Below are 20,873 nucleotides of genomic sequence, written 5' to 3' on the forward strand. Positions count from 1 at the left end.
CTTGGTGAGGACTCTGTTCCTGGTTTGCAGACAGCTGACTTCTCCCGCTGTCCTTACATGGCCTTTCCCTGCCACTCTGGAAGGAGAGGGAGGAGATCACTTCCGGTTCTCGCTAAACCACTTATCTCACTCATCGTGAGGGCCCTACCCTCATGACATAATCTGACTCTAAATACCTCCCAAAGGTCCCACCTCTAAATATCATCACATCTGGAATTACAGATTAACTGTACACACTTTGAAGGGACACAAACATTCAGTTCATAGAAGTTTGCCAGAAAGTTTAAATAATAAAAAATTTTAATGTGTGGTATTGGAGCACAGATTTTCATAAGTACAATATCTTCATTTTATACATGTATTTATACATTGTGCCTGAATTCATCTAAAAATCTATCTATTCATTTATTTATTTTTGGTACCAGGAATTGAACCCAGGGTCGCTTAACCACTGAGCCACGTTCCCAGCACCCCCTCCTTTTTTAAAAAAAATTTATTTTGGAGACAGGGTCTCCTTAAGTTGCTCAAGACCTCCATAAATTGCTAAGACTGGCTTTGAACTCAGGATCCTCCTACCTCAACCTCCCAACGAGCTGGGATTACAGCCATGCATCACAGCACCAGGCTTCAATCTTTATTTTTTAAGGGTCAGGAAAATTCTTGTTGAAGAAATTTTGTTGTTTCTTTAGTAAAACAAATCATCCTTTTGTCATCAGAACCATCACTCTACTGTTTATCTGTCTTGTAAATTTGGATGTTTGCACACTTAATTTTTCTCAACTATATATAGATGGGCTTGGTGCAATGCTTTTTATAAACAGAGCACATATTTACCACATTAAGCCTTCTACAGTTCTTCAGCAGGTGAAAATGTAGGCGGAAAGTCAGAAAATTCATAAATTTTAAGTTTTGTTAATTTATATAGGAATGTAATTTAAAATTTTCTCAATACCTTTTTTTAATTTTTTTTTTCGGATTTCATTTAAATTGATGCCTCACAAATACAGGCAGTTTTGTTTAGTAAACATTCCAGCATAAAGAAAGGGTGAGAAGGACGCAGGAAAAGAGAAATAACTTCATCACACCTGCTGTAGCCCATCCCTGACAGATCTAACATCAGGAGGGTAAGGCGGGCCAGGCAAAGTAGGACAATCTGCATTTTGACTTCCGCGGCCTCGCTAAAGAGGAGCGACACACGGTAGCCGGCATCATTCAGTCGCTAACGTGACTAAACCAACCGAACGTATCCACAAAGTCACTGCCTTTAAAGAGCTGGAAGATAGCATCCCTCTCTCCAATTCAGTCTTATATTTTAGCATTCTACGTGTATAGTGAAGATAGATTTTGACGACTCTCCAGCCGATCGCTTCTCCCTTGCAGGAAAAACGCAGGTTTCGAGCCAAACAGGAAAAAGAATCAGCACCCAATCGGCGCCCATTTCTCAGTGGCCAATCAAATGTCGCCTTACATCGCGGCTGTGGGAAAAAGACTGTTGGACTGTTCAGGTCTCCTGGGGTGTGGTGGCTACCTAACGCCTCACCTGGGGAGGCAAGCGCCCCGCGGCTGTATTTATTACCTGAGCAATAAGGGACGAGGAGTTCAGCCCTTCTCTGTGCTTGCTGGATTTGCTTGCATTTGTTCCCAGCCACTGCTCATGTAATGCACTCCCTTAGCCAGGAAATTAAAGCATTCTCCCGGAATAATCTCAGGAAGCAATGCACCAGGGTGACAACGCTAACTGGAAAGAAAATTATAGAAACATGGAAAGATGCCAGAATTCATGTTGTGGAAGAAGTACAGCCAAGCGAGGGGGTTGGTTGTGGTTATGTGCAGGACCTTAGCTTGGACCTGCAAGTTGGCGTTATTAAGCCATGGTTGCTTCTGGGTAAGTCACTGAGTTAAAACTAAATTACTTTCTCAGGAAACCTCACCTCCTTATGTGCCTGTACTATCAGCTATGCTATCAAAACATTGAAATGTTTCTTTTTTTTTTTTTTTTTTAATATGGAACTTCCATTATACACATAGAGAAGTTTCTGTACCCACATTATGCCCATAAGAAGCATGGATTCTAGTAGCCCTTAGCACCTTGAAATTTTTTAAAAAAGCTTCCCCCGCCCTATTTTTTCTAACTTATCTGGAGCAAAACAGACAGATATTGTGTTTTCTAGAATTACAAAAGGCTATCTTTTGAAAGAATAAATTTAAAAGTTTTATTAGACAAAACAAGTAAGAAGCGATAAAGGTATAGAAAAGTTGTTTCAAACCTTATGGAATGCATCCCTCTGTGGCCACATCTCTTCATGGTGTCTTGGAGTTTTTAGGAGGAGTGCTTTTATTTTATAGCTGTGAGTCTGATGGTTTTATGATTTCTTGTTATGTAGAAATACTGAACCATGAGTACTCTGAAATACAACTAGGCGCAATTTCTCAGTTATTTGGCTGACATTGTAGTAATACTAGTTTAAAACAGTTGTGGTTACTTTTTATTATTTGCCAATTCAGAGTCTTTATGAACTTTGCTTATTTTTTTAATGTGACTTTATCCAAATGGAGTTGATCAAGCTTCTGTTCTTAGATTGGAGTTGGAATCCTCCCCAAGATCTTGGGAGAGTTTTGGGAGGGGTTTTTGAAACCAGTCTCCTCTCTGGACTAGGAAATAGGACACTTTGATCAGGCACAACCTTCTTTCTTTTGAAAGACAGAGGGACCTTTTTGTCTAGTTATAAGTGCCTTATTCCTAAGGGATCCATGATATGTGCATATAAAGTTCTTCCACATGAATGATGCAGGGGTTGTTTCTGTCTGGACTTGGTTTCTATCAGGGAGTCTGGGGTTGTTTCCAGGTTAGTTTTAAAAGCTTCCTTCACCTCACCAAAGACCCACAGTTTCTTCTCAGCAATGCATACCATGGTGCTATGCAGAAAATGGAGAGCTGTAAAAATGTAATCTGTCTTTTTCAGTTAGTTTATAGACAGAGTCTAATGAATTACTGTATTTAAAAAAATCTCACATTGGCCCTTGAGCCATCCAACAGGTGGATAAAAGATCTTAGTAAGCATTTTTGTCCTAAGTTTTGCAAATTATGGTTTTACGACAAAAACCACTGGGACTTTTGATAAATGTAACTTGATTTGAAAACAGAAATTTCCATTTCTTCTGGGTAGTTTAAAGGCACACTAATTATTTCCTATATCCATTCAGCTAAGGTGTCTAAATTGGTGACATTTTAGAGATTTTTCTCTTCCATTCCCCATAAAAAGCATGAGGTACTTTATGTGGTTTATATATCTGAGATACAGGAAACGCAGGATTCTTGGGAGGCAGATAATATTTTAAATTTGTATAAATTTGTGTAGCACTTTATTAGATAAAATCTTTCATAAATATCCTGTTATCGAATCCTCATAGTAAGTTAAGTTCCTATTTTAATTCACTAATGAATGTTTACTATTATTAATTTTTTCAAATAAAACGTTTCTTTAGAATATCATTTATTTTCTTCTGTGGTAATATAATAACTTTTGGTTTTGTTTTGTGATTATGAAAATAGTGATTTGTAAATTTAAAATATGTTATCAGAGTATATACATTGTTTGATATTTTCATTAAAATGATTTCTTTGAAAAATACAAACGGGCTCTAGAGATCTTGCATAGCCTGTGTCTTATGATTTCTACACTTTGATTGCCAAACATCTAACTTATTAGAAGCCTCAGTACCAATAGTCTATAATATATACTCTTTCTAAATTAGTATGTCATCTGTAATATTTAAATAATAATCCTTACCTATGCTAATGAATATTGGAGTGGTTGTGTCAATGTAAAATATAACTAGCTTTTTACTAGTTATATTGTTCAGTTGTATTCCCATTCATTAATTCTTTTAAAAAATTATACAATAAAATTGATTTGGTATAGTTCTACGAATCTTTTTTTGGGAGGTGCTATGGATCAAACCCAAGGCCTCACACATATGCAGGCAATCACTCTATCACTGAGTTACATCCTAGCCCAGTTTATACATCATAACACAAGTATAGATTTATGTAACCACTGTTAAAATAGAATGTTTTAATTTCATTTAAATTAATTTGCAAAAGGATGATATTTTGCTTTTCCAAAACAATGGTTTTTAAAATAACTCATTTTAGAATATATGATTTTCAGTATTTATTACTGAAATTCTAACACAAAGGTGGGTGCAGTGGTGCATGCCTGTAATCCTAACGACATGGGAGGCTAATGGAGAGGGTCGAAAGTTCATCATTAGCCTCAGCAATTTGGTGAGGCCTTGTCTCAAAATAAAAAATAAAAAGGGCTTGAGATGCGACTCAGTGATTAAGCACCCCTGGATTCAACCCCTCTCACTGTACCCTCCCCAAAAAATTTAACACAAGACTGCAACACAAAGCATCCTTTTAAAATAGGAGAAAAGCTGATGTTTGTATCTAAAATTTAGAGAGAATGAACTTGCACTGAATATTATCAAATATCATATGAAAAACACAAATTGATTGCCTGAAGTCATTTCTGTTGGCTTCAATGGTTTCCTCATGCTATTAACAGTCATTTAATTTTCTTTTTGTTTGGAAAGACAGAACATACAAGTTACTTTTTTTTTTTTTTTGCCTCAGGAATATTAGTTTATATCAATATAGCTAGCTCTGAAATATAATCTACTTGCTCTGTATTTGGTGTGTGTGTATGTTTAATTGAAAGTATTAAAGCATTCAATTAAAAAATATGTATAATAATGACAGTATAGAGTAAAAAAGAAAGAATTTTATTTAAGTCGTGTTTCAGTTTGTGCTATTTTAAGAAATGGAGAATTATTATTTAAAAAATGACTTGCATATTAAACTGCCAAATTTAAGTTAAACTTATTTGAATCCCCCCCTCCCAAGATGATTAGGACTTCCTGCAGTGGAAAACTAAGAATTTCTTTTAAATTATGAAATATTTCAAATTTATAGAAAATTATGGAAAATAATATAACAATTAGGTCCAGCTTTAATAAACATTTATAGTTTGATAGGCCAACTTTTAAGTAGAATAAAGCTGAATGTTTGGCTCAGTAAAGAGCCTGTGAGTTTAATTATCATTAAGAGAATATTAGCCAAATAGTATACTTTCTGGGCCCTTGGCTACCTGAGATCATTAATAAAAGCTGGCTGATTTCCCAGGCAACTAAGGTGAGAAAAACACTGTTTATGGAAATAGAACCTAATTCAGGAAAGTAAATGTTTGAAACTCTTAAATTCAATGCCCTATTCTTTCAATATAAAATTTGCCTTATTTTAACACGTTATTCTCATGTAAGATTTGCTAATTAACTAGAGCCAGTTTCCAAGTGTGGGAGAACTGGAAAGCCCACTTGGATAGAAAGATTCTATAAAAAGAGAACAGCCCTAGTGGTAGGTGGATTGTGTGGGTGGAATCCTATAGATGTCTAAGCTACTGGGTGTTCCCAAACCAGCTGGCACTAAGTCATTTTGTGGTTGTGATTTTCATAATATCTTTTATAAATTATAAAAAAGAGGTGTTTATTGTAAAAAATTCAAATGAGGGCTGGGGTTGCGGCTCACTGGTAGAGCGTTCGCCTAGCATGCATGAGGCACTGGCTTAGATCCTTAGCACCACATAAAAATAAAATAAAGGGGGCTGGGATTGTGGCTCAGCAGTAGAGCACTCGCCTAGCACAGGCGGAACTCAGGTTCAGATCTCAGCACAACATAAAAATAAAGGCATTGTGTTGTGTCCATCTTCAAAAAAAAAAAAAAAAGATTCTCTCTCTCTTTAAAAGAAAATAATAATAAAATAAAATAAAGGTCTTGTGTCTACCTACAACTAAAATAAGTATAAAAAAATAAAAAAGATATTGTGTCCACCTAAAACTAAAAAATAAATATGAAAAAAATACAAATGAATATAAAGAAAAATATCACCTATCACCACCACTATTAATATTATGTTCTATATACTTCCTATTTTCAAAGCATAAGTTTTTGGTCTTTATAAAAATCTGTGATGATATTTTGTAGGCTGCTTTTAATTACTTTAAATATTGAGAACTTGGTAAGTGTGATGGCATACACCTGTAATTCCAGCAGTTTGCAAGGCTGAGGCAGTAGGATCTCAAGTTTGAGTTCAGCCTCATCAGTTTAGCAAAACTTTGCCTGAAAATAAATAAGTAAATGTAAAGGGCCGGGGATGTAGTTCAGTGGTAGAGCACCTGGGGTTTAATAATAATAAAATAAAATGTATTGAGAACTTGTTTCCACACTGTAGATATTCTTTATTTCTTATGTATGTTTCCCTACATAATTATGCATTTTTATTTAACTGAGTCTCTTTATTGGACCTTTAGTTGTTTTTGTTTTGTTTTTTTGCATTATAAACAATACTATGATGAGCATCCTTATAGATAATTATTGCAACATGTATAACTTTTAGGACAAATTCTTAGAATTGGGAAAGTCTAAGGGTATAAACAAGTTTAATCTTTTGTGATGATATTAACAAACTGCTATTCAGAAAATTAAACTGAATTGGTGCTGGAGTTGTGGCTCAGTGGTAGAGTGCTCGCCTAGCGTGAACGAGCTGCTGGGTTCGATCCTCAGCACCACATAAAAATAAATAAAATAAAGGTATTGTGTCCAACTACAACTAAAACAATATTAAAAGAAAATTAAACTGAAGTCCTCCCAAGTTGTTGTTGTTAAAGAGTTAACTAATGGATTTGTTGTACAAGTTTATATAAAAAGTCAGGATGGTTATGTTGAAGGTGATATGATTTATTTCTTATAGGGTCACAAGATGCTGCTCATGACCTGGATGTACTGAAAAAGCACAAGGTAAAAAAATGCTTCAAGTCTGGCACCACATATAGGAAGTGTTTTAATTGTTATATTTATTTAGGAAAATTGTATTGGCCCATATTTGGTATATTTCAGTTTAATTGTTAACATTTTGGCTGTCATTTTAATAAAATTCCATATAACATAATTGCATCTAATTAAAATATGTGAATCTGTAATCTCTTTTCAATTTTATATTCTGTCTCCCTCACATATCCTCATGAACCTGATCTTGGAGACATATCTTTCTTGCCTCTGCGTAAGCAGTTCCTCTGTGTAGGATGATAGACTTGACTTCATCTCTGCTTGTCAAAGACCTACTCATGCTTTGAGTCCAACTCACATGCTGCCTCTTCCAATCCCATTTTTTATCACACAAGCGATGTGATTTATTACTTATTTTCAGAATTTACTTCAAAATTTTTTTAGCCATCTACCATTGTGTCAAGCACCGTTTCAGATCATAGAATTGCTATGGTTTGAGGAATGCAGGAGATTCCTGCTCACATGAAGCTTATGCTCTGACTGGCAGAGAAGGAAAAGAAAACTGCTGTAACGTGTTGTGTGCTTTGATGTGGGTAGTGCAGGCTGTCATAGGAATGCTTAGGAGATGATGCCCTCAACCGGTGCTTGTCTTGTTTGCAGATAGGAGAGTTGACGAGGAAGTAGTATTGAAATTTTGCTTTGAATGGGGGACAGGGACAGTCAGAACAGTATCTGGATAGAAGAATTAGTACAAGTGAAGCCCCAGAAGCAGGAGGAAAGCTGATGCTTTCGGGGACAGAAAAGAACTGAAGTGGAGAGTGTGAGAAAGAAACCAGTATCCTGTCTTATTTTCCAGAATGTTCAGAAAATATCAAGCACCTTCTTTGTGCTAGTCCCCTTTCTAGCTACAGGAAATATGGAAATGAATAAGCACTAGGGTGTCTGCTCTTAAAATATGATATTTTCAGATGTGAATGTGTTCTTTAAAATAAGTAAAATAAGGCAATGAGGTAGTGGCAGGGGGTAACTTGGGTTCACCTAGAACTATCTGAGGCTGGGACATTTCATTTGAGACCTTATGATAGTCAGTCATAGCCTCAATGGGAAATGGCACTTCAGGCTGAGAGAATAGCAAATGTGAAGGATCTTGGGAGCAAGTTCTGTAATCTCTTCTTCCCCTTTAACCCTGTGACAATTGATTATAGCTCTTAACACCTTCTGCCTTATTTTATTATCACTGATAAACATGTTTTCCCCTCCTCTATTAGTAAGCAGACTTGTCAAGAATAAAGACCTGGGGATGTGCTCGCACTGGATTCGATCCTCAGCACCACATAAATGTAAAATAAAGATGTTCTGTCTACCTATAACTAAAAAATAAATATTAAAAAAAGAATAAAGTCCTTATATTCTATTTATCTTTGTTATCCACTGCTTGGTTAAAAAAATGAATTGAGGTTTAAAAAAATGTATGTGATAAACAACTTGCAATCATTTCTCCAAGGAAAATAATTACTAATCAGTTCATTAATTAATCTAATGTTTTTATTTGTCAGCTTACTGCCTTGTGTTTAACCAGGCTCTCCTTAGTTTGTTATACTTACTACCACCCAACAAAGAGAAATAATGGCCTTCAATTACATAAGAATATGAGAATCACTGCAGTTCCTAACAGGAAATATTGTATAACAATATTTTAACAAAGGTAGAACATGTTTCAAAGTCTTACATCCACTGACAGATTGTTGTTGAAATGACAAATGGAATTTGATAATTTTTGTGTTGGCAAGTGATTTTCTTCTTTCTCCTCTTATGTTGCACTAGTTCATTCATCCTAGAGATGTGAAACAAGAGGCTGTTTAAAAGATACTGCTATGTCTGTTCATAGTGACAGTGTTAATAGTGCTTGGAGAAAGCAGAGTTAAACTAAGTTGCTGAATAGAGTGTTCTAGAAAAATTTAAGGGTGCTGCCAAACAAAATTATAAAGAATGGCACATTTCAAAGTGACATCGTAGGATTTAAGTAAAATGGTATAACCAGTGGAAGTTCTCTTGTGGAGGACCACTTCAGAAATTTCTATAGGAATTTAATTTTAATGTTTAGAAATGGTAATAATGGTTGCATATATTAATGTGCTCTTTGAGTGCCCTGGTGTGTGCCTAATAAAGTACTTTGGAAGATGAAAAACTAAGTGTAACATAAAAAATGTTCCAAGTAAAATTGCAGCAGTGGTCATAATAACAAATTACTGAAAACAACCTTCCTGTCCATCAATAGGGAACTTGTTAAATAAACAATAGTACACTCATGACATAGAATATATAATAGCTATAAAACAGAAGAAAAAATAACTCTGCAAATACTGAGATGAGAGCAACTAAGAACAGAATAGGGAGGAAGAGCATGAGAAGAAGATCACCATTAAACAGGGTCGAGAGGCGGGAGGGAAAGAGAGAGAGAAGGGAAATTGCATGGTAAAGGAAGGAGACCCTCACTGTTATACAAAATTACATATAAGAGGAAGTGAGGGGAAAGGGGAAAAAAACAAGAGAGAGAAATGAGTTACAGTAGATGGGGTAGAGAGAGAAGATGGGAGGAGAGGGGAGGGGAGGGGAGGGGGGATAGTAGAGGATAGGAAGGGCAGCAGAATACAACAGACACTAGTATGGCAGTATGTAAAAAAGTGGACGTGGAACCGATGTGAATCTGCAATATGTATACGGGGTAAAAATGGGAGTTCATAATCTGCTTGAATCAAATGTATGAAATATGATATGTCAAGAGCTTTGTAATGTTTTGAACAACTAATAATAAAATTAAAAAAAAAAACAAATACTGAGATGAACAGGAATTACAATTCCAACAGAGAACACATGGAATGTATGTTTTGAATCACCTCTTTAAAAGCCCTCTGTTCCTAGCTGGTTGTGGTGGCGCATGTTTATAATCCCAGCAGCTTGGAAGGCTAAGGCAGGAAGATCATGAGTTCAAAGCCAGCCTCAACAATTTAGTGAGACCTTAAGTAACTCAGCGAGACCCTGTCTTTAAATAAAATACGAAAAAGGGCTGGGGATGTGGCTCAGTGGTTAAGCACCCCTGGATTCACTCCCCAGTATCAAAGACAAACAAAAAACACCTGTTCCTGCTGATGGGCAGAATAACAGCCTTTGGGACAGGAGTCCCTGTGTTTTTCCTTTGATAGCAAAGCAAAACCTTCGTTTTCCTCTTTTTTTTTTTTTTTCTGAAAAACATGTCCTCGTTATTGGATTGGCATCAGGGACAAGGACTAAGCTTTTGGCAACACAGCCAGCTTATTATTTTGAGAAGATGAAGCCATAGAGAATCCTCTGAGAACAGAGAAAAAGTCCCCCTTTTACAAAGGATAACATCTATAAAGGAAGTTTCAACATTTAAGGCTCTCTTTCTCTTTGTTCAAGAAAGAGAAAGTAAATTCATCTTTTTCTTTCTCTTTAAGGTGACTCATATTCTTAATGTTGCATATGGAGTTGAGAATGCTTTCTTCAGTGAGTTTACATATAAAAGCATTTCTATATTGGACCTTCCTGAAACCAATATCCTGTCTTATTTTCCAGAATGTTTTGAATTCATTGAACAAGCAAAAATGAAGGTAAGTTTTGTTTTTATCCATAGTTCTTCCAAAGCAGACATTTGAAAGTATGGGTCCATTATCCAGTCTTTATTCTTTTTTCAATTAATTTGTGAAGAACCTTTATGAAATTTTCAGTTCTCTAATGGCTCATTCCTCAATAAGACTTTTACTTCTCACATTGAGTTTCTTATTTTCTTATGCCTAACTGAGAAAATAGGAATTAGAAAATTCTACTGAATTTTCCTGAAAATATTGATCTAATTCAAACTACTAAGTAGGTAGTTAGATTTCTTTTGAGTGTTTATAACCATTTGACTTCTAAGTAATTTGCAAAATAACCATAGCTACTGGATAGAAATTAGTCTCATTAGTATATTTATAATGATTAATCTGCATTTATTTGACTGATTTTTAACAATGGAATTTTAAAGCAATCTAAGAGGACTAAATATTCATTGCTTCACTGAGATTGTATGAAAATGGCAATCAGAAGCTCTCCTTTGGTTTTGTGACTTCAGAAGATCAACAGATAATATAACATTTTAATCTTGGTATTGGATCCAAGTCAACATTCTAACAGGCTGGACTTCTAGGTTGGCTATTACCAATAATTATACCTTGAGATGATATCATTTTTAGTCAGTAAATATTTCTTACAAAATTTATGTAGAATAAGTGGATAGGAAGGTAGGCATACTTAGAGAAAGAAGAAGCACTTCTGGAGCACCCAACGATGACAGTTGGGGTTAGAATCCTGTTTAATTGAATCCGGTCTAATGGTTTTCCTGCTATTTCCTCTTCTTCCCTTTTCTCTCCATTTCTCCTTTCCTCTCTTTCACATAGTAATATTTATTGGGTGGTTTATGTGCCTAGCACTATTTTAGGTCCCCTACAACTAGATTACCCAGAAAATGTAAAGCTCAACAACTATTCATTAGCCTTATTTAATAGCAGATATTTGGATGGAAATAAAGGAATAGGCTTTCTGATTCAAAGACTAATATTTGTCATTTTGTTCTCTTGCAAAAAAATTATTTATAGACTCTAGATTGTAATATTTCAGTGTACCAGTTAATAGTGTTAAAAATCAAAATGATCCTATTGACTCAGGAGAGTGAGGCAGGAGGATCTCAAGTTCAAGGCCAGTCTCTGCAACTTAACAAGACTTTGTCTTAATATAAAAAATAGAAAGGGCTGGGGATGTAGCAAAGTGGTAGAGTATCCCTGGATTCAGTCCCCAGGACCACAAAAAAAGATGAGTTTCTCTGTTAGCTGCATCTCAAAGGGGATATAGAATACATCTTAGATGGACAAGTGTATATATCATCCATACTCATATTAAAATTGGAAGAGATTTATGATTTGTAAGTAAATATTGGAGAAGGTAATATTATCTTTTAAAAAAGCAAGAAATTGAGTATTCTAAGTTTGGGAATTTAAAATTTTTTTAAATTTAAAAAAGTTTGCTTTAATTTTGACTGGAGTTTATTAGAATGGTTTTTAGCTTGAATTTCTTAAAAACAGAGCCTGAGGGCTGGGGTTATAGCTCAGTGGTAGAGTGCTCGCCTAGCATATGCAGAGCCCTGTGTTTGCTCCTCAGCACCACATAAAAAAAAATAAAATAAAGGTATTGTGTCCAACTACAACTAAAAAATAAATATTAAAAAAAAACAACAACAACAGAGCCTGAGGCAAGGATTATGAGCTGATGCTTAATTTGAGTAGTATCATCCCATAGGCAGTGAGAGTGAGAGGAAAGGGAAGTGATTTCAGGTAGGATTAGAAGTTGTGTAAGATGATCAAGACCTTACCGAGCATAATTTTACAATAAGCTGACAGGGAAATAGTTGGTTATTCCATAGGCATGGCTTCTCTACCACTCAAGATATCTTCAAATAGGCAATATAAAGAAACTGCATTTTACTGCAGACTTTGGAAAGGAAGAGAAAGCATTTTTATCCCCTTTGCTCTGTCAGCTCATTTCCTGTTAGAGTTTGCCAATAAGGAAGTAAATAACACTTCAATCCCAGGTTACAATGTTCTACTGTTTTAGCAGCCAACTCAAAGCCAGATGCAGTACCTTCTGGTATGTCTTCTCATCCAAGGCCAGAGGTGACAAGAAAATCCAGAAATTGGAGTATGCCTATTTATCTCATGGGTACCAGTGGGGAATAGCATGGCCTTCCTTCTTAGACAAGCTAAACTGAATGGCACTAAGGGGAGGAGTCAACCATGGAGGTGGCAACCAAGGCGGATGGTCCATGAGATGACAGTGCCAAAGGAGTCTGAGAAGTTGATGTTTCTGATACAAATATGTTAGAATTCTACAATATGTTCTGATTTCTCAAGTCTGTGTTTTATACTGGGATCCTAACTTCACCCATTGTTTCCTTGCCTTGAACACTTTGTGTATTTTACACTAATACGTATTTAGCTTTATCAATAGAAATCTCCTCGTGGCTTTTTCTATTGTATACTGAAGTATTGTTGAATCTACTTAGCGACTTGCATATTTCAAAACTAACTTTCTAGGACCTAGTATCTTGTTTTCATCTTTTTACATACAAACCAAATATCTTCCATTTTCCCATGCTTTTCTCATTTTCCTCTGTACTAACCCTGTTTGGTTTGGTTTCTGTAGCCTTTTTCTCTCTCAACCTCATACACAATCTGTCAAGCGTATACCTTAAAGGGTATAGAACAGAAATACATGTGACAGAGAAGCAGTTATGGTAACCTCTATAACCTCAAGAGTTCTGTTAGGAAATAAATCTACTTGGCCTCTCTTTTTAAAAATTTTTGTGCAAAAGGTTTGGCTTGTTAGTATTAAAATGTGTATTTGATATTCCATATTTACTTTATTATTTATTTTATAATTATTTTTAAAACATTACATAAGCAATCTTAGAAAAATGGAAAATACATATAAAATTTCAGATTACCTTACTCCCTTTCTTAGACATAACCACTGATAACATTTTGATATGTTTCTCTAGGCTTTTATCATTCATTCATTTCTTTATGTCATGTACAGCTGTACTTTTATACAATTCATACTTTTTATAGCTTATTATTTATAATTAATATTATCAAATAAATTTTAATTTCTGCATAGTATTTTAGTGATTGGTGATTCTATAAGTTACTTACCTAATTTTCTTCTATGAGATATATGTATGAGCTGTTTTCAATTTTTTGTTCATTGTAAGAAAAGACTCATTAGAGAAGCATTACAAGTCTAAATAATTACCTAAATTCACTGAGTTTTTACATGCATTGTCTAGTTTGTTGCTCACTACTGTTTTCTGTTTTCCATGTGTGTTAATCCATTTTCCATTACTGGAACAAAATGTTTGAATTTGAGTCACTTGTAAAGAAGACAGTTTTGGAGGTGGGAATGTTGTTGAAATCTGGGTTCTTGTCCCCAGTGCCAATCCAATAACAAGGACACGGTTTAGAGAAGAAAGGAAAAAGATGATTTATTGCTTTGCTAGCATAGGAAAAACATAGGAACTTCTGTCCCAAAGACTGTGATTCTGCCCATTAGCAGGAACAGGGGGCTTTAAAGCGGTGACTCAAAGGCTACATTCCACACATTCTCTGTCTGGAGTTCTAAGGGAGATAGTCATTTCTGAGATCTTCTGGTACCATCCACAAAGTCTGGATTACTTCATTCCTATGGTGAGTGTGTACTCAGGGACAGATAACTGCCTAGGTTGGAGAAGAAAGGTTATCTGTTTCCCCTGAGATTAGAGGGGGAGAGATTAGGGAGGAGCAAGGAGAGGAAGAAGCATGTGGTTTTAAAAATGAGTTGCACCCTCTGGGTGCAGTGGCTCAGGAGGCTGAGACAGGAAGATCTCAAGTTCAAAGCCAGCCTCAGCAATTTAGTTAAGCAACTTAGTGAGACCCTGTCTCTAAATAAAATACAAAATAGCGCTGGGAATGTGGCTCAGTGGTCGAATGCCCCGAGTTCAATCCCCGGTACCAAAAAACAAAACAAAATTAATACTAATAATTTGCAGTGGCAGAGCAACAAGGGCTATATTCAAAGGATAAAGTGGACCACCATTACAGGAAGTCCAAACAGTGCTGGTACTGGGTCTGGCATGAACCTCGTAATGGATGGCATCATTATAGTGGGAACATTAGTTAAGAACTAATCAGGATTCCCAGGAAAACTACTTTAATCTCCTCAAGGCACATCCCAGTGACCTAAACACCTCCCACAAAACCTCTCCTCTTTTTTTTTTTTTGTTTGTTTGTAGTGCTGGGGGTTGAACCAAGAGTTGATCTACTACTGAGCTACATCCCCCAGATCTTTTTTGTGTATTTATTTTTATTTTGAGACAGGGTTTTCCCAGGATGCTAAGGCTGGGCCTTGAACTGGTGATTCTTCTGTCTCAGCCTCCCAAGACTCTGGGATCACAGACATGCACCACCATATTCAGCTAAGGACCTACCTCTTAAAAGTTCACTGCCCCACAGCATTGCTACACTGGGGGCCAAACTTCCAACACAAAAAACCTTGTGGGACACACTCAAACCATATCGAAACCAAAGCACCATGTTTGTATTGACGAGTGTTAGCACTCATAGTTATGAGTGCTTTTAAAGTGACTTGACCTGGGCTACTAAAAGTATGGTACAGTTCATTACTCAACTTCAGTGAGATAAGAGGGTTGCACCTGAGCTTTTCTTCATTCTTTGACACACTCTATCAAAGTGAGAGAAAGAGGGAGGGAGGGACTGAGCTACATACTATACACTCTAAAAAACAGTTGATTTTCATTCTACCACAGAATTTTATCTAATCATAGGCTGTTGTCAAGCACTTAAAGAACATATTATGCCCAAGTTTTATTGGAAATTATGTAAGGAAAAACTGGTTCAGTTAATCTATCAACAAATATCAATTATTTATTCTAGGAAGATGTGAGGGATCCAGCTTGTGGTTCTCATGGAGCTGAAAAGCTATTTGTGGAATTATGAGAACAAAGTATACTGGAAATAGAAAAAAAATGTAAATAGCATAGCATAATTATTATCTGTATATAGTAAAATGATGGCTTGGATTTTTGAGAGAACCAAATTTCCTTACAGAAATGCAGAATGAATCAATGTATTCACTTTGCATATATTTATGGAATATTTACAATGCACTAAAAACTGAGCATACAAGTATAGACAGAACATTCCTCCTGCCCTCATTGCACTTGGAGAAGGGCAATCTTTTTGATACAGAAGTCAGAGGTAATGGTATCAAGAAGAATAGAGGTCTTCCAGATAGAGGACAATAACAATTGCAAAGAAAAAATTGGGTTTATAAATTAGGTGTCTTTTTGTTTTTTTGAGTTCAGAAAAAAGAACATAAAGCCAATAATTTTTCTGGAAATACTTTTCCAAGACAATATGATACCTAAAGAATAATAAAAAGGTAGAAAATAGGTAAATAAAAACTGCAGGAAATCAGCTGTTATATGAAGAAAGTAGTAAGAGGGAAGATAATTATACTAACATTTCAAAACATTAACTAAAATTGGATGCACAATTTATAACACTGAAAATAAATGTGGTTTCAAGTCTTGTGAACTTATAAAATAGAGATGACTAAGGAAATAATAAAAATGACATTGAAGGGTATCTCTTCCTTATTGAGCGTATGATTATAAGCTTCTTTGTACTATCTAATTAATTTATTTTGAGCCAAATGATCATTAATAATTTTTAAGTTACTGTAATATAATTTTAAGCATCAAGTCACAAAAATGAGCTATTGCTATATAGCAAGCAAACTTCCAGAGTATATAATGAATATTTTTATTTTGCTTTCCATGTGCAGATACAGTTAAAGTTTGAAAATGAATCATAGTTATCTATAAAACAACTTAAATTACATTTTTTTATATTAGAATTTTTAAAAAATTAACTAAGTTTTTGCTAGTCATTTTTGAAAGGAGATGCACTTGCAAATTATTGCAACAGTTATGGAAATAATTTTGCATTGGATATGTGAATGTGAGAAAACTGCCATACAAAAGTAAAATAATCCAATGAACCATAATAACAATATTATTAATGTATGCTTTTGGTAGAGGATTTTCAGTAAGTTTTTCCCCTCCCCACTTTTCCTTCTTGTACTAAATAAAGAATCAGGAATTGAAATAACTGAAATGTTGAATTCTTTAGGGTGTGCTCACAGTTCACTACATTTCATCTAGATCATTAACTTTTTAAAAGCCTGAGACAGGCCAAGCTGTATCAAAGCTATTTCATCAGATCTATCACATTCATTATTGATACAATATTGCCCCCATCAGCATTGGTCTTGCACTGTGTCCCTTTTCACCTGGAAAGTATCATTTTCAAGTTACCTGAAACGTTTTTCATTGATTGACCTCATGCTGGTGCCCGATTACCTTTTCCACTTTGCATTGGTGAAAGCTATTTGTGTCATCGTTTTATTACCTCATAAGTTTAAATATTTTAACCTACTTTCTTCCACAATAAAATAATATCCAAGAGTAGAAAAAAACTTGCTTTGGTGATCATTTTATATAAAGATTTCCAAGCCAATGACACTAGTTTTTGTATGGGAATATGATGGTTACTTGGAATGTCTCTATTTAGTTTATGAATGTGATTTTATTTATGTTTCTATGTGTATTTTCTGTGATTTTTCTCCTTTTTATGTATATATGAGTAGTACTACTTTACTAGATTACTTAATAAAAGATATTGTTTCAATACCGGGGCAGAGAGGTGGAGTGGAGGTTGGTTGATTGATTACTTGATTGATTTTGATAAAATCAAAGTAGGGTGCTTACTTTATAATTTTATGTACATAGGAATGTAAAATCAACTTAATAGTCTTTCTCAAATGAATAATGGATATTTTATTTTATTGCAGGATGGTGTGGTTCTTGTTCATTGTAATGCAGGGGTTTCCAGGGCTGCTGCAATTGTAATAGGCTTCCTGATGAATTCTGAAGAAATTTCATTTACCAGTGCTTTTGCTTTGGTGAAAAATGCAAGACCTTCCATATGTCCAAATTCTGGCTTCGTGGAGCAACTTCGTACATATCAAGAAAGCAAAGAAAGCAATAAGTATGACAAAATACCACAATTGGAAAGTGGCAACAGTTCATGAGTTGCATTCTAAATGTAGATGATAGACTAATGTAATATCTGAATTGGCCTCTGTAACTGTCCTTTCCTCTTTAGGAGAGTAGACTACTAAATTTCCTTTTATCTTACTTTTTACAAGTGGAAATGGAAATCAATTTGATTGTCCTGAGCTAGTATATGAATAAATTTTTAAATTATATTACTTTCTGTTATTATAATGTTTGGTAAAGTTAATTAGTAAGAGAAAATAACAGTGAATTATGAATCATTGATTTTTACAGAAGAAAAATTTTAAATTTAAATTCTATATTATAGCATGGAAAGAATAGATCAGTTAATGAAGCCTTTAGTATTTTTCTATTCTAACACCTGTTTTCATGAGTGAAAAAACTTGAATGCTACTTGACATACTGTTTTAGAGAAAGGTAAATTTTTTGTAAAGAATATTTTAAAGATTAAAAATGAATACCTTCAACTTCCCAAAAGAGTCCCAGAATCTAAAGGTTTATACAGCATTTATGTAATAGTAACTAGGCATGGTGGCATGTGCCTATAATTCCAGCAACTCAGGAGGCTGAGGCAGGAAGATTGCAAATTTGAGGCCAGCCTGGCCAATTTAGACCCTGTCTAACAAATAAATGAATAAATAAATAAACAAACAAATAAAACAAGGGCTGGGTTTGTAGTTTAGTGGTAAAGAAGTGTCCTTGTGTTCATTCCCAATTACCAAACAACAATAACAATTATATAGTGGTTGCAATATAGATAAAATTTTAAAATTCTTCCATGAAAATTAATAACCACTTTTTGGTTTTCAATTCTATTACCTGCATTTTTCATTTTGAATGCTTTCTCTTACATAATTATGATGTTACAATTCTTTAACTAGATAACATAGTTTCTTACATTTTGTTTTTTTATCTTAGATACCTAGCATTCTGTTTAGGGAGATTATGTCATAATTTTTTTTGATCTTCTTGGATGTGTGGGAAAATGTTTTATACTAAAAGTTTACTTTTTAGGTGTGATTTGGGTAAGAGCTATTTTCTAGCTTAGTATTTTGCAGGACAAGATGTTTTAAGGAAAGAAAAGTTAGGTTTTGGTAAGAAATTTTAAATACAGTTTTAGGAGACCTAAAATCATTTACAATTTTATCTCTGGCCAGAGGCTTGAATTGGTTCTTTTTGTTTTTCTTTAATGTTTCCATATTGACAAGAGTGAACTTTATAAATTTGCTTCCAGATTTTTATTTTAGGTGCTGGGGTTGTGGCTCAATGGTAGTATGCTTGCCTACCATGTGTGAGGGACTGGGTTCAATTCTCAGCACCACATATAAATAAATAAAATAAAGTTCATTGACAAACTACTGGTATAGATGATATAAAAAAGGAGATTTTGAATTTATTTTCAGCATAAGTTATACTTAAAATTAGAGTTATTAGGGGCTAGAATTGTGGCTCAGAGGTGGAGTGCTCACCTGGCATGCCTGAGGCACTGGGTTTGATCCTCGGCACCACCTAAAATTAAAATAAAGATATTGTGTCCACCTATAACTAAAAAATTAAAATTAGAGTAATTAAGACAATTTATTGGGTAGATTTGAAGTATTTATTTATGACTTAGAAAATGATTGCCTTATAGATTTTATTTTAAAAAGTCATGAGCTTGTCTTAAATACTGTATACCTTAGTTGGAAAGTACACATTGAACCCAAATGTGCATTTGGAAAGGCTTTCTTAAACTGTCATGAGCAAAAACTAAAAGTAATAAATGCAAGCTGTGTCTTGATATTGCTTAGAGTCTGACAAGTTGCCATCATGTGTAATGCTTTGAACTCCTTTCTGTGAAGAAGCAGCTCAAATGTAATTAACTTTCCTTGAGCTGTTTGAAGCCCACCAAACCAGGGAGAATTACCCTAAATAGGAGATTGATGTATAATGCTGTCTCTGTGAACAGTATTGCTGAAAGTTCGCTGGCTGAGACTTCTTGATTGACATGAAAGCATTCATTTAAATATATTTTCTTTTGCTGAGTGCTGCTTGATTTTTTAGCTATTGAATCTTGTCACATGAGGCTTGGATATACTTTGTTTGTAGTGGATAATATGTTATTTCTGTCTGTAGTTAGGCCAAACTGTTGCCTGTAGTGATCTGGTTATGATTCAAACATGTCTGTTCTATTTTATCTACTGAAGTTCTTTGAGCATCAATTTTATTTTAATCTTAAGTGATAGAAGCTTGTTGTATCTGAAATAGATCAGTAGATGTGTTTAGTGCTTTAAATTGGGGGTGCTGTGTTGGGCAATGATTTGTCACAGAAATGGTATGTTTACTGTACAAGGCAATAAGTCATGCTGAGATACCATACTATTCCGTAAGAAGGAATGTTATCATTATGATTCTCTATCACATATATTACAAATTAAATCAAACATTTATACCATATATAGGTCCATTTTGAGGGACGTGAAAAAATTTCACAGAGTAATTTTTTAACTCTATTTGTTTTTAAATAGATTTTCCCTTTTTTAAAAAGGAAAAAAATGAAGGTATAATTTCTTTTTGAAAATTGAAAAGCAATAGCCTTCTTAGTAAACTGAAAAGGTTGAGTAGAACAAAGGCACTGGAACAAATAATAAAATTCTATTTACTTTAGACTAATACTTTAAAAACTGTTTTGCTAACTTCATGTTTTAATATAAGTTATTGATTAAATGTAATTGGAATTGAAAACCCAGGAAATATTTAGATTTTTTAAATTTTGAGGATAAAATTTAAAAATATACTGATTCAAAAATAAAGATTTCAGAGGAAATATAGTGTGTAGTATTTTTATTGAAATTATACTTTGTCTTCCCTTCTTCCCTATTCCTGATTAAAGTGTGTGAACACAGTACTTGAATTTGTGTTTGTGAGTATGTGTGTGAGTGTGTGTGTGTGTGTGTGTGTAACCACATGCACATCCTTTAGAGTCTACCTTTATTCTGATAGGTAGTTTCAGAAGTGGTGGGAAGCCTTTTCAACTTATCAGCATAATTATTAATAATTAGAATTATTCCAGATGAGGAGAAGATGGCCGCTGCGTACGGGGGTTGCTGAAGTGCTGAGCGTGGTGCTCAAAGCAGCGGCTTTAATAGAGATTTCGCACAGTCTGTTAGAGCTTTCACCGTTAATCTGTAGCGGACCACTTTGCCAAGGAGCAGGAAGAACAAAGAAATCGAAAAAGAGACGCTTGGATGCTCAGAGCCGCGGGCGCTTTGCTCCCATCTGCTTCCTCTTTCGCTTCGCTCC

The 20,873-nt window shown here is 34.7% G+C and overlaps 1 protein-coding gene across 1 annotated transcript; it reads left to right on the forward strand.

Annotated features, from left to right (window-relative positions):
• The first annotated feature begins 1,458 nt into the window (after positions 1-1,458).
• Positions 1,459-20,397, forward strand: Dusp19 (dual specificity phosphatase 19). Its single transcript, XM_015481129.2, has 4 exons — positions 1,459-1,885; positions 6,813-6,859; positions 10,324-10,476; positions 17,366-20,397. The coding sequence occupies exons 1-4, from the start codon at positions 1,660-1,662 to the stop codon at positions 17,603-17,605; spliced, it is 666 nt and encodes a 221-aa protein (XP_015336615.1). The 5' UTR covers positions 1,459-1,659; the 3' UTR covers positions 17,606-20,397.
• Positions 20,398-20,873: the final 476 nt, after the last annotated feature.

Source organism: Marmota marmota, unplaced genomic scaffold (genome assembly GCF_001458135.2).
Source record: "Marmota marmota marmota unplaced genomic scaffold, marMar, whole genome shotgun sequence".
Taxonomy (NCBI): domain Eukaryota; kingdom Metazoa; phylum Chordata; class Mammalia; order Rodentia; family Sciuridae; genus Marmota; species Marmota marmota.